This window comes from Lissotriton vulgaris, chromosome 5 (genome assembly GCF_964263255.1).
Source record: "Lissotriton vulgaris chromosome 5, aLisVul1.2, whole genome shotgun sequence".
NCBI classification, from domain to species: Eukaryota; Metazoa; Chordata; class Amphibia; order Caudata; family Salamandridae; genus Lissotriton; species Lissotriton vulgaris.
This window is the reverse complement of record NC_141693.1, coordinates 102266454-102278518: the sequence shown is the minus strand read 5'-3', so window position 1 is coordinate 102278518 and position 12065 is coordinate 102266454. Positions and strand designations below refer to the sequence as shown.

The 12065-nt window shown below is 39.3% G+C and overlaps 1 protein-coding gene across 2 annotated transcripts in view; it reads right to left on the bottom strand.

The window, feature by feature from the left end:
• C5 (complement C5) overlaps positions 1–12065 on the bottom strand; it is a 352588-nt gene that overhangs the window by 201459 nt on the left and 139064 nt on the right. For both annotated transcript variants that reach the window (XM_086920988.1, XM_086920987.1), the window contains one exon: positions 8876–9025. In XM_086920988.1, coding sequence (XP_086777114.1) covers positions 8876–9025 — 150 coding nt within the window. The remainder of the gene's footprint in view (positions 1–8875; positions 9026–12065) is intronic.

Here is a 12065-nt window from a genome sequence, read left to right as displayed (position 1 = left end):
CAGATACCCTAAGAGACAAGTTGCCTAAGGGGGGGGTCTAAAGCCGTTAGGACGACTTTCAAATGGCGGTTTTTCCTAAAAGTGCAGGGCGGAGTTATGAGGTCTGGGTTTACAGTTGGGTAGATATAAGAAGTTATATAGATAGGTAGGTAGAAAAGTTGGAAATTGCAAGTTGGTGTTTATAATTGTTGCAGGGGGGATCCAATTTTAGGGGTGGGGGGAGTGTTAGGAAGTATATTTTTAGTGAGGCTTAGTTTTGTTCGGCACAGGCCAAGGGTATGTATTTGTAAGGTGCACCTGTTTCCAATAAAGCGGCCTTTTGCACACCAACAAGCTGGTCTGTGGTATGACTGCCCCTCCCCACCCCAGTATGGGCCCAATAGGGCTTTGGAAGGGGCGATCGACCAACCTGGAGGCCTGGCCTTCCCGGGGGATTTTGACCCAGTGGGGGAGGGGCAGCCAGCACCTCAGCTGGGCTGGTGGGGCTTTGTGGGCTCCTTTTGGGCTGGTTGGGCTGATCGTGGGCTATGTGGGCAGCCAGCACCTCAGTTGGGCTGGTTGGGCTTTGTGGGCTCCTGTTGGGCTGGTTGGTCTGGTCTTGGACTATCTTTGGGCTAGTGGCATATTTAGACAGACATTTTGGGAAACTACCCACCATTTTGGTGGAAGTGACCCAGCAGACGGCTGTAGGTGTCCTGGGGGTTTATCTGTTTCCCGCCCACCCGCCCTTTGTTTCTTTTAGTGGGAGGGGGGTGGTTACTGGGTTGTAGAATTGTGTAGGATGGGGGGTTTTATGAAGTGGTCTTGTTGCAACCTGGTGCATCGGGGGGTTCTATTGTATGGGGCTTTCGTTGCTGGAACAGGTCCTGGTGTGTTTTTTTCTGTAGTCTTTTGTGTTGGCGGTTTTTCCTAAAAGTGCAGGGGGGAGTTATGAGGTCTGGGTTTACAGTTGGGTAGATATAAGAAGTTATATAGCTAGTTAGGTAGGAAAGTTGGAAATTGCAAATTGGTGTTTATAATTGTTGCAGGGGGATCCAATTTTAGGGGTGGGGGAGCGGGGTATGTTAGGAAGTATATTTTTAGTGAGGCTTAGTTTTGTTCGGCACAGGCCAAGGGTATGTATTTGTAAGGTGCACCTGTTTCCAATAAAGGGGTCTTTTGCACACCAACAAGCTGGTTTGTAGTATGTCTGCCTCTCCCCACCCCAGTATGGGCCCTATTCTCATAAAGAGTGGGTTGCAATTCAACGCATCTTATGAATATTAATGAGGTAGGTTGCAAATTGCTACTTAATCCGATTGGATGGGGTCAAGAGACCAATATGTATTAAATTGCATTTAAATAAAGTAAACCATTTTTTAAAATACAACCCATGTTCATAACGAAATAGGGATGCTGTGAAAAAAGGGGGCTATTAAAAAAAAAGCTTTATCGAGACTTGGCAATCTTCCTCTGCAATACTGCCTACTCATAAACAAATTTTTTCTTCTAATTCAGAAAGTGGAATGGGGTCCCGTGGAGACTCTTTCCCTTTTGCAAATATTTGGCTGCCGTAACTCCAGAGTCTGTCCATTTTCAATGTTTTGCGACAGAACTGTGATGCATCTCCTAAAGAAACACCACTTGGAAGGGTCACCTACAACGCAGCCGTTAAAAATAGAGATTCCTTATGGGGTTTCAAACCTGATTTAAGAGTCGGTAATAGTTGAATTTTTAACAAAGGGTTTGTCAAAAACATTTCTATGATTGCAAACAGTCTGAATTGCTGTTTGCAACTATAAATATGGTTTCTACATTTGGCCCAATATTCTGAAGCTAAGTGAGTGGACATGTAGGCTGCTTCCACAAAGGCCTTTCTTCACGTTAGACACTTAAATACAAGTTAGAGGTTTGAAACTAGGTTTTTCAACAAGCCAAGAACAGTGCTACAATCACATTGAGCATCCCTGCCTGGAAGCACATTTCTATCAAATTGTCTACTGAAGGCATGCCTGAACTGGAAGAGTTCAGGATGAAGTATCTTAGACAAGTCCACTTTAATATCTGTACAAGCCAAGTACAAACTTAACAAAACACAGTCAACAGAAATCAGAGGTTTTAGTTGTGCATTCCAGTGCCCTGCAATAGGACCTGAGTCAAGGCTTTAATTGTGTTCCCACCAGAAGTCAGCATCAAGTTGTCTAGGATTTCAAGAGAAACATGCAGCAGTATTTCAATGGAAATGTAGCAATATGTAAAAGGATACATGTATCAGTATTTCATGGGAAATAGGTAGCAATATTTCAAGGGGTACATGTAGCAGTATTTTCAAGGAATAAATGTAGCAGTAATACAAAGTAGTACAAAGGAAACCCGTAGCGGTGTTTGAAGGGACACATTTAGGGAAAAGAGTGCCCGGAGGGGTTTGCGAAGTTGCATATTTTTTTCTCTGGTGAACAACCCATATTTCTCACAAATGCTATGATAACTGCCTATAGTTTGTGACGTTTTGTACATGTGGGTTGTTATGGTAATATATGATTTTTGCACCCTTTTAATGTTTTTGGTGTGAAATCCATCCGTTTTCACATTAATTGTTTTAAAGTTAACTCACGAGAACATGGCACATTCAGTGTTAACTAGAACTAATAAGGAATAGTAGGAAACTCCTCAAATAATCAAACTACAGGAAACTTCATTTGTACAATATAAAGTTATACTACCTTGGCTCTAGTTTTTCGCATAGGTCTCTTACTCATAATGTTGTCCCGCTCTAACTTCCTTCATTCTATTCCTTTTTTCTCTATCCACCATTCTCACCACTTGTCTGCTTTTGTGTTTGTTTTCCTGTTCTTCTCACTTTCCTGTATTATGTTCACTATCTCTAGCTTTCTTTTTCTTTCCTACTCTTGTTTTTTTCTCTTCCTCCTTCTTTTCTTCATTTCTTTCTCTGTCTTCTGCCTTTTGCATACCCTTCCATTCATCTTTTTTGTTGTGTTGACTCATGTTTCTTTCCACCCTCCGTGTTTCCACTAGTTATTTCAATCTATCTGCATCTTTCTAACCACCGTCTCATATTTGCCTTTTTTCCTCCCTTTTCTAACACTTCAGATCTTTCAATTTGCTCGATTATATTTTCTTTGCTTTTATTTGACCCGTATTTGTTTGCCTTTCACCTACTTCTTTTGACTTTAAACATTCTTTTCATCTTACTCTATCTTGCTTTTTTTGTTAATTCATCTTCCTCTTTTTTTCCTTGCATATTAGCACATTTCATTCTAGCTCCCTTTCGTTCTTTGTGTCTCGTCTGGTTTTGCCACAATTCCTTTCTTTGTTTCTTTAATCTTTTTTCCTTATTCCCATTTCTTCTCTTCGATATTATTTCCCAACTTCTTTGCTTCTTTCATTTTGTTATCCTTACTTTCTCTGCCTTCCTTACTCTTCAGGTCACACAGGGGCATATTATCAAGGGAGTTTATCTCCGCTTTTTTGACTTTAAAAGCCAAGAAAGCGGAGATAAAATTATTTCCCTATTACCTAGCTGTCGCTAACACCAGTTAGCAACAGCTAGTAGGAGATAGCAACCATCTTGGGCCCCGCTTTGCATCTCAGTGATATTTATCACTAATGACATGCAAAGTGGGCGTGCCAAGATGTTAGCGACTGAAAACAGTCGCTAACATCGCTATCTCCTATTACCAACTTTTGGAGATATTCGCGCTAAGCGCAAATATCTCCAAAAGCTAACACCTGCCCTGAGCAGTTCTTAGCCATGTTATCCAATGGGAGGTGGATAACATGGCTAAGAGCATTAGCTCGGTAATGCATGAATATCGCTGACTTTGCAGCGATATTCATGCATTGCGGCGATTTTTATTGCATTTGCGATAAACCTTGGTAATACCAAGGTTTATGTGCGGTAAAAATCTCCGCAGCTCAGCGGTAAATTTTTGTCTCTAACCAAGCAATAGCGATAATTATCGCTATTGCTTGGTAATATGCCCCACAATCTTTAAATTTCTTTCTTCTCTTTTTTATGTTTTTTTACATTAAGCCGTACTTCCATTTTCTATTCCTTTTCTCACTGTTTCATATGTATAAATGTGTTCCAGTATTACTTTTTTTTTAATTCCTTTCTTTTATGCTTTCATTCTTCACTACATAATTTTGTACTTACTCTTTTCCTCATTTTCATTCTCTTTCCATTCTTTCACCCTTTTGTTTTCTTTCAGATTTACTCCTTTCGTCCTCCTATATTGTGCGTCATTTTATTCCTTCTTTCAATTTTTTTCTTTTATCCTTTCTTTTATCCTTTCATCCACACCTTCACTTATTAATCCATATTTCTGATCTTATATTGTGTCATTCTGTTGTTTCATCATTTCTCTCTTACTCTTGCTATCATGCACGTAGTTTTTCTCATTCACTTGATCTTCTCTCTCCTCTTTTCATACTTTTTGATTCTCTATCCATTACTGGGTTTAGTTCTTGTTGTTTGTCTTCTGACCTCTACCATATAGCTCCATATTGCTGGTGTCTTGCAGTATTACCAATGATATTTTGTTTAGATACTGTCGGCCACATGCATCATTGTAATGTTTTGCGATTCCTTATTTGCGATTTTTAGGGAATCGCAAATAAGGAATCGCAAAATGGGATGCATGATTTTAATCGCATAATATTTGCGATTCTGTAAAAATCGCAATTTTTACCGAATCGCAAATATTATGCGAATTCTAATTTGCGATTTTGCAATTCCCATTGATTCCTATGGGCCAAAAGGCCCGTATGAATCAATGGGAAGGCATTGACATTTTGCGAATTTCAATTAGCGATTCACAAAATGTTAATGCATTCCATGGGTACAGGGGGGGTCCAAAGGACACCCCCCCCTGCACCTCTGAAATGTATTTTAAAGTGCATGTTTCACACACACATGTCCTAAGGACATGTGTGTCTGTAACATGACAGTGTTTAAAATGCAATTTTGAGCATTTTAATACTTTTTCGCAAATTACCACGAGGTTCACCCTCGTGGTAATTTGCACCTTCTAATTGCGAATTCGCAATTTGAAAAACAATCATGCATTGCTTTTAAGGAATAGCAAATTTGCGATTCCTGAAAAGCAATCGCATTTTTGGAAATCGCTAAAAATAGCGAATTTCACAAAAATGCATGATGCATCCCAAAAACTTATTTAGGAATCGCAAACGGCCGAATTTACCGATTCGCACCGTTTGCACTTCCTAAATAGGTTGATGCATGTGGCCGTGTGTGTCTAATTAAAGGGGTAAAGTTTCATAAAAGTACAATAATGGTCCCAGTGAGCTCACTGGTAACGCGCTATGTAGCTCAGTGACGTAGATGGTGTATCATATGCCCTAGTGCAAGGAAGGAAATGGCTGTTGATTGAATACAAATATACAGCAATAATCAGAGTTTAGTGTGTCCCTCAGGCCTCTGGGACTTGTCTCCACTGCATCTGCTGCACCAATGAAGATATCTGTCAACTGCAGGAAAACGGGCTTCAAGACAGCTCTGTTTCTGCTCTTTGCCTGGTCTACGTGTCTGAAGGAAGATTGCACTGTTGAAACTTTTGTGTGTCATCACTGCTAGACAATTTGGGGTACTCCTCAGATTAGATTATTACTCTCCAGTGGGATATGTAGGTGCTTGTCTGGACCAGCTGATGCTGGTGGTAGAAACAGAAGAAGAACGCGTTTGCTGTTTCAGAGCTGCAGTGTGATCTGAAACTAAGACCAGTAGTTTTGTAGTGTGAATATGATATAAATGTGTACTTTTGTTTGGATTTGACTACTTACTTTGAGGGATGATTTGTTCATATCTGACAGGGACTTCAGGTTTGCTCTAGTTTTTTAATAATTTGAGAATATTTCCAATTCTAATTGCATTAGGCAACCTGCCTTGTGCAAGTGATGTATTGATTGTGTTAAGGTGTGTGATCTCGGTAGAGAGCTTTAATGGTCATATGGGAGAATGCCATTCCCTTATGCAGTAGATTTGAAGGTGGTAAATTTATTTACTGCATGAGGAATCAATATACGAGGAGGCATTTTTAAGATGGTCCAGTTTAGTATATTTCCTAGAGGGTTGAGAGAGAGACTGTAGTAGTTTGCTTATCAATTGAGTCGGTTCTCAGACTGATCTTGGTTTGGTAAACACTTGAACGATGACCATGTATTGCCAGTGTAGTTCAGCAATGTAGCGGTATCGTATCAATCTGAGAAAATGTTCAAGGACTTTGATGAAGGCCTTAATTATTTTGAAGATGCCTTTCCATGGGTGGCTTTGGCTGAGGGTGAAGTTTCTGTGTGAGGAGTGGAAAGATTCCAGTCTTAGATTTTGTTTTTGTGATGTTTCTTTTCAAACTTATAGATCATTTGATGTCAATTTGTTCCAGGGCATCCCATAGTGTTGAGGGTCCTGTTGTTAGAGCAGAAATTCAGGGGTGAGTGCTGATACTGGCTTTCTGGATGGATTATGTTGAATACATGCAGGAGGGAGTTGATATTGCATTGAAGTCAGTTGTAATTGCCTTAGGATACGAATTCTTGCTTTAGAGTTTACAAGGAGCAGGATTGTGATTTGGAGAGTGTTAGGTAAGTGGTATTGCAGGAGTATTAAAGGAACTCTAGCTTGGTCAACCTACTTGTGTCATTTGGAAGACAGCATGGGTGTAAAACCCAGACTGGCAATGTTGACGTTGATCTGGATTGGTTAAATAGGTTGTTTGATGTTCATGATATCAAGAAGGTTGAACCGTGCATCTTTCGGCACCTTGCTGGAGAAATTGCTTGGGAATTTAAAGTTCAATAGAAAGATGCTGTTGAATTAGATAATGGTTCAGGGAGCTGATGAGTTCAGTGATTTCTTTGGTGAAGGTTTTACTGGAATTAGGTCTGCAGTTTCAGTGAAAGTGGTTATCTGGGAGGATGAGATGTACAAGTATGTGCTAATTAGTTACAAACTGTTAAATGGCAGTGGATTCCTTGCGGGTAGAAGGCCGGGGGATGACTCTGAGGTCATAGAATTGGTTATTTCTAATATTGATCACATCTAAATGTTCAAACAGTGCCCAGAGCCCACACAGTCCTTAAGATGACAATACACTAAGAGCCTTGTGGAAGAAGCTCACAGTAAGTGCACTTCTGGACGGATCATGCAGCAGACAGGACTGCCAGGAGGAAATGAATGCTGATGGCACACACAAACAAACTCACTCAAAGTGAGCATTTGGTCAGGGATGATATAGAACGAAACCATTGTGGCATAAATATTGTCTAACAAAAATATAGAGTACTAAATATTGTTTATGGAAATATCCCTACTAACTCGATTGGAGTTAATAGAAAATATATGAACAGTGGATGTGCAATAATTAGATCCCAATATTTAAGCCAAGTATTTATGTTATTGATATTCTGACACACAACCAACAAGACAACATATTCAGAAAATAATTGCAAGCTCCTTGTAAGGGACTGGGCAACTCAATGCAATTATGCTAAGGTTTGTGTGTCACCTTGATGTATTTGTTGTGATTTTCCAGATGTCAAGGTTAAACTGAAGTAATATGAAAGTGTGTTAAAGTTTTCTAGGATCACCTAGAAGCAGCCTTCATCTAGGAGTAAAGGTTGAAAGCGTAAGTTTGGGCTGTAAGTTATCTAGTTGTGTAGTGAATCTGTACTCTCATGTCTTTCAGTTAGGAATTTAACAGGGGAACCCTACTCACTGGGAGCCTGGGTTAAGTATTTCTACAAAAACAATGGCTCCTGTGGAAAATTACTCAAATAATATGGTAATGTTACTGCAAAATGGCAATGTAGGTGATTTGAAAACAGACGAAAGGCAAGTAGGTGGTATATACACTGGAAGAATATATTTGAATACCAGCCAAATTAATTACTGATTTTACACATATAGACAATATACACATATTATATACACTTATACAAATAGAAAACAGTGAATTTGTGTCCCAAGTGAATGATTTTAAACAAAAAACACAACTTATTTACAAAGATTTATACAAGAAAGGAAAATAACATAGGGAATCTATTGTGAATTCGTTTTTTGAAAAGGAAGATAGCGACCTATTGGTTCATTTACAAAATTAATATTCAAGTTGACCAATAATGACAACTTAAAAAACGGTCTGCTTCTTTACAAGTTGTCGACGACGTTTCGACCTTATATGGATAAAAGGTCTCTTCAGGACTGACTGTATATGGGGCACCTGCGATTTGCTGGTAATTGTGTATACACAAGGACAGTGACACCGTGATAAAGGTGAATGAAAGCAACTTACAGAGATCCCAGCCGGGACCCCTGTCGTGACTCAATTTGGTGTACTCGTAATGTTTTGTTCAATTTATGAAACATGTCCACGGTTCAAAAACCTCTGAGCACTTAATAGTGCTAAGGATAAATCAAGTTTCAAGCCAACAAGGTGGCCGAAGTATAAGGGGCTCAGACGATGCTGGCTCTTTAGTATGAATGGTAAACTCCGGACAATCCTGTGAGTAATGGCGGCTGCACAATGGCAGAGCTTACCGATCGGCAGTGCGGTGTGTCACCTTGATGTATTTGTTGTGATTTTCCAGATGTCAAGGTTAAACTGAAGTAATATGAAAGTGTGTTAAAGTTTTCTAGGATCACCTAGAAGCAGCCTTCATCTAGGAGTAAAGGTTGAAAGCGTAAGTTTGGGCTGTAAGTTATCTAGTTGTGTAGTGAAGCTGTACTCTCATGTCTTTCAAACATGTTGTCATCTGAGTTACTGGGGACTCACTCCTAAGAACACCACCACTTTATGCTCCGATGAAGCCCATTAAAAGTGCCCCCGCTTTTCCAGTAAAGATGAATAATTGACTTAACTCTTTCCAGGGGTCTGTTGCTTTTTTGCATGACTTTATACAGTGCAATATCCATTGCATTCAAAGATATGAAGGAGCCGCTCTTGGCGTTAATGGTGAGCTCCATGACTTTGCCTGGTTCATAGGACTGCTTGTCTGTAGAGAGTTGGACCTGGAGGGTGGAGAGAAAGACAACAGATGATCCTCAAATAGTTCCAGTAGACCAAGGGTCTTCACCACTGGTACACGCTGAATCAATGCCAAATTCTCATGAAAACCCATAACTCTGTCAATGAGTTCAATTTACAGTGTTTGGAAATTTATCTTGTGATTAGATTCTGACTATCCAGTATGGATCTGGCCATCCTGGCCCTTCACTGGACATCTCTAGAGTAGACACCGCTTGAGTAAACAATATAAACAAGTGACCCTGACAACAAAAATTGCTTACTTTATGTCAGGTTCAGCTTATCTGCAAACACAAGATCCTTCCATTCCAACGACCAACATGAGGATTAATACTTGTAGTAAGTGCTCTACCTCTCAAGTGTGTCCAATGCACAAAATTTGAAAATGACACACATTTTCCCTTTTCTTTTCGTGAATTACACCAGTCCTGATCAAATCTTGTCAAGTCTTCATGTTTGCTCTTTATAAAGGAAAATCCGCGTGCAAGTGCCATTCGGAATTTATTGTGAACTCTCTTAGTAAATACTTCTCAGTCTCACCATGACATTTATTTCTACATCCCCAAAGCATAGGTAAACAGCTAGAACTAGTAGCAGAGAAAACAAAAGAAAGCATAACTTTGAGCTCCCCATACCCACTCCTGCCGGTGATGGGCAAGAGTCAAAGTAGCGATTGAAAAAAGTCAGGTAGTGTATGCACTTTATCCTAAAGAAGACTCGAACATCTTTACAGGCAACATTTTCACCTTCCCAGTTTCAGTGTGACTTGCTCCATCCAGGACACAAAAACCATGACCTCTTTGGACTGTATGCAGAATTGGTTTCACCCATGATCATAGAGCAATAATATATTCTCGCACCTCAGGAAACATCCATCATTTACCTTACTATCTCACAAATTGCTTATTTATAGTAATTAAATGGTGTCACATTGAATTTCCCTACCATATTGCTATTGAGCGAGTGGCATGGATTATATTTGATCATATTAAATACATTTATAACAATCAATGCTGCACCATCAGTCAATCAGCAAACTCAGGGTGCTCCTTGTACCAAAAGATGTGAAGTCGTGTTGCCACAGCTGTGTAAACAAACCTCACATAGATGCCTACTGTGTCTAAATTTTAAGTATAGAATTGTTGAGATTTTTTTTCTCTTCAGCTCATGGTCCAGTCCTTCATTCATTTTTCCATATTATTGTTTGGTGGCATACCTAGGACTGGGTACCAGATATGGATATGCATTGTTAGAATTATCTTTAAATAAATCATAGAGAACGGTTGTTTCTACATTTCAGTAATACCTACGTTCTGATGGAAGAAATGTTTGTCCTAGTTGTACTAAAGGACTGTTGTTTTATAGAAAGTAGGATGGGGGAACGGAAAGAAATGTTGTGGATGTTACTCAAAGATGTTTGATTGTTTGCTTATTCAAAATCAAAAGGGAGAGCTGGGGAAAAATAGTACAGGGGTACGTCCCTTGCCCAAATCAATACAAGACTTAAACAATGTGGACGGACCCACTATGTGTATGCAATTAGATCACTGTGAGTAGAAAGAACATGGACCCATTAGGTGTTCTTAAAAGACCAGCCGGGACTGTGAGGGACCGAGTTAGTTTACTGCGGAGGGACCACCATAACCAAATTGGTTACTTGGATGAGCAACCCTCACCCGAGCCCCGATTCTCCCGCATTTTGCCCCATACATTGTATTTTCAAGTGTCAGTGAGTACGCAGACACTTTTAAACCACACACTTTAGCGCGTGTGTAGGTATCACAAGGTTTTATGTGACACAATTCACCTTTGCCACTCACTTTCACCCCCCTTTTTTGTTCCTGAAGAAAGCCCTAGCAAAAATTTTTATGGGCTGAAACATGAAGACCGCCACACATACCGCAACTTACGGTAGATAAATCCAGATTAGTTGCACGACACATATTATCTGAGCCGCCTGAGCCGCCACTATTAAAGTTATAGGCAAGGATCCTCAGAGATATTTTTAACTATAAATACCTCACCTCACATCACATTTAAGCACAACGCCAGCTCCGCTGTAGTCAGGCATCGTAGCACAACCGGGAGGCACTCGGCCGCCCGGTTGGGACCGCAATGATGAAGCATGACACCAACCAGGTTGGTGTGGGAGGGTTCTTTCAAGAACACCTAATGGGTCCATGTTCTCACTACTCACAGTGATCTGATTGTTTGCTTAGGCATTCCTCCTTGTGCGAACAATATATATGATTATAGCTGGGTAGAAGTGAATTACGGTGATGTGGCTCTGAGTGACAACAACAGACAAGAAGAGAAACGCTCTAGTTGTCTAGTTGTCGATGATGTCAATCAGAAGCCCGAGTAGTTCTAGGTAGTTGAATGTAAATTGTAAGAACTTATCGACATATTTGTAATTTTTTCTTGTATCTTTTGATTCAAATGTCTGTTTTATGAAGTTGACTCATGTACTGATGTACAGAGATGCCCAAAATTTGGTTGCAACTGGAATGCTGAAATTTGGTCTAGACAGGGCGCTTCCTACCCTCAGCTTCAGCCCGGTATAGACTCAAAATATTGAGTTTTTAATATCGAGTTACATTAATATCGAGTTAAAAATATAGAATGGACACAATATCGAATGGACAGAATATAGACTACAAAAATATCGAATAGAATAGCATTGATATCGAATCAAAAATATAGAATGGACAGAATATAGACAACAAAAATATAGAATGGACAGAATATAGACAACAAAAATATCGGATTTGAGGTAAGTAAGTTAATATTATTTTTTTATTAGTATTCACATTTTTTAAGTATTTTTTATGTTAGTATATGTGTGAAAAGTGTATATTTATTTTATAATTTATTTTAATTAATTGATTTTATGGTATTTAATTTTTGCGTAATATAATTCTGTAGCGGGTTATGGGTTTATACGGGAATATGGTTGGAAGGAATTTAATTATAATTAATTAAATATGTTAATTTATTTATTGGTATTTATTTTGAATTAATTGT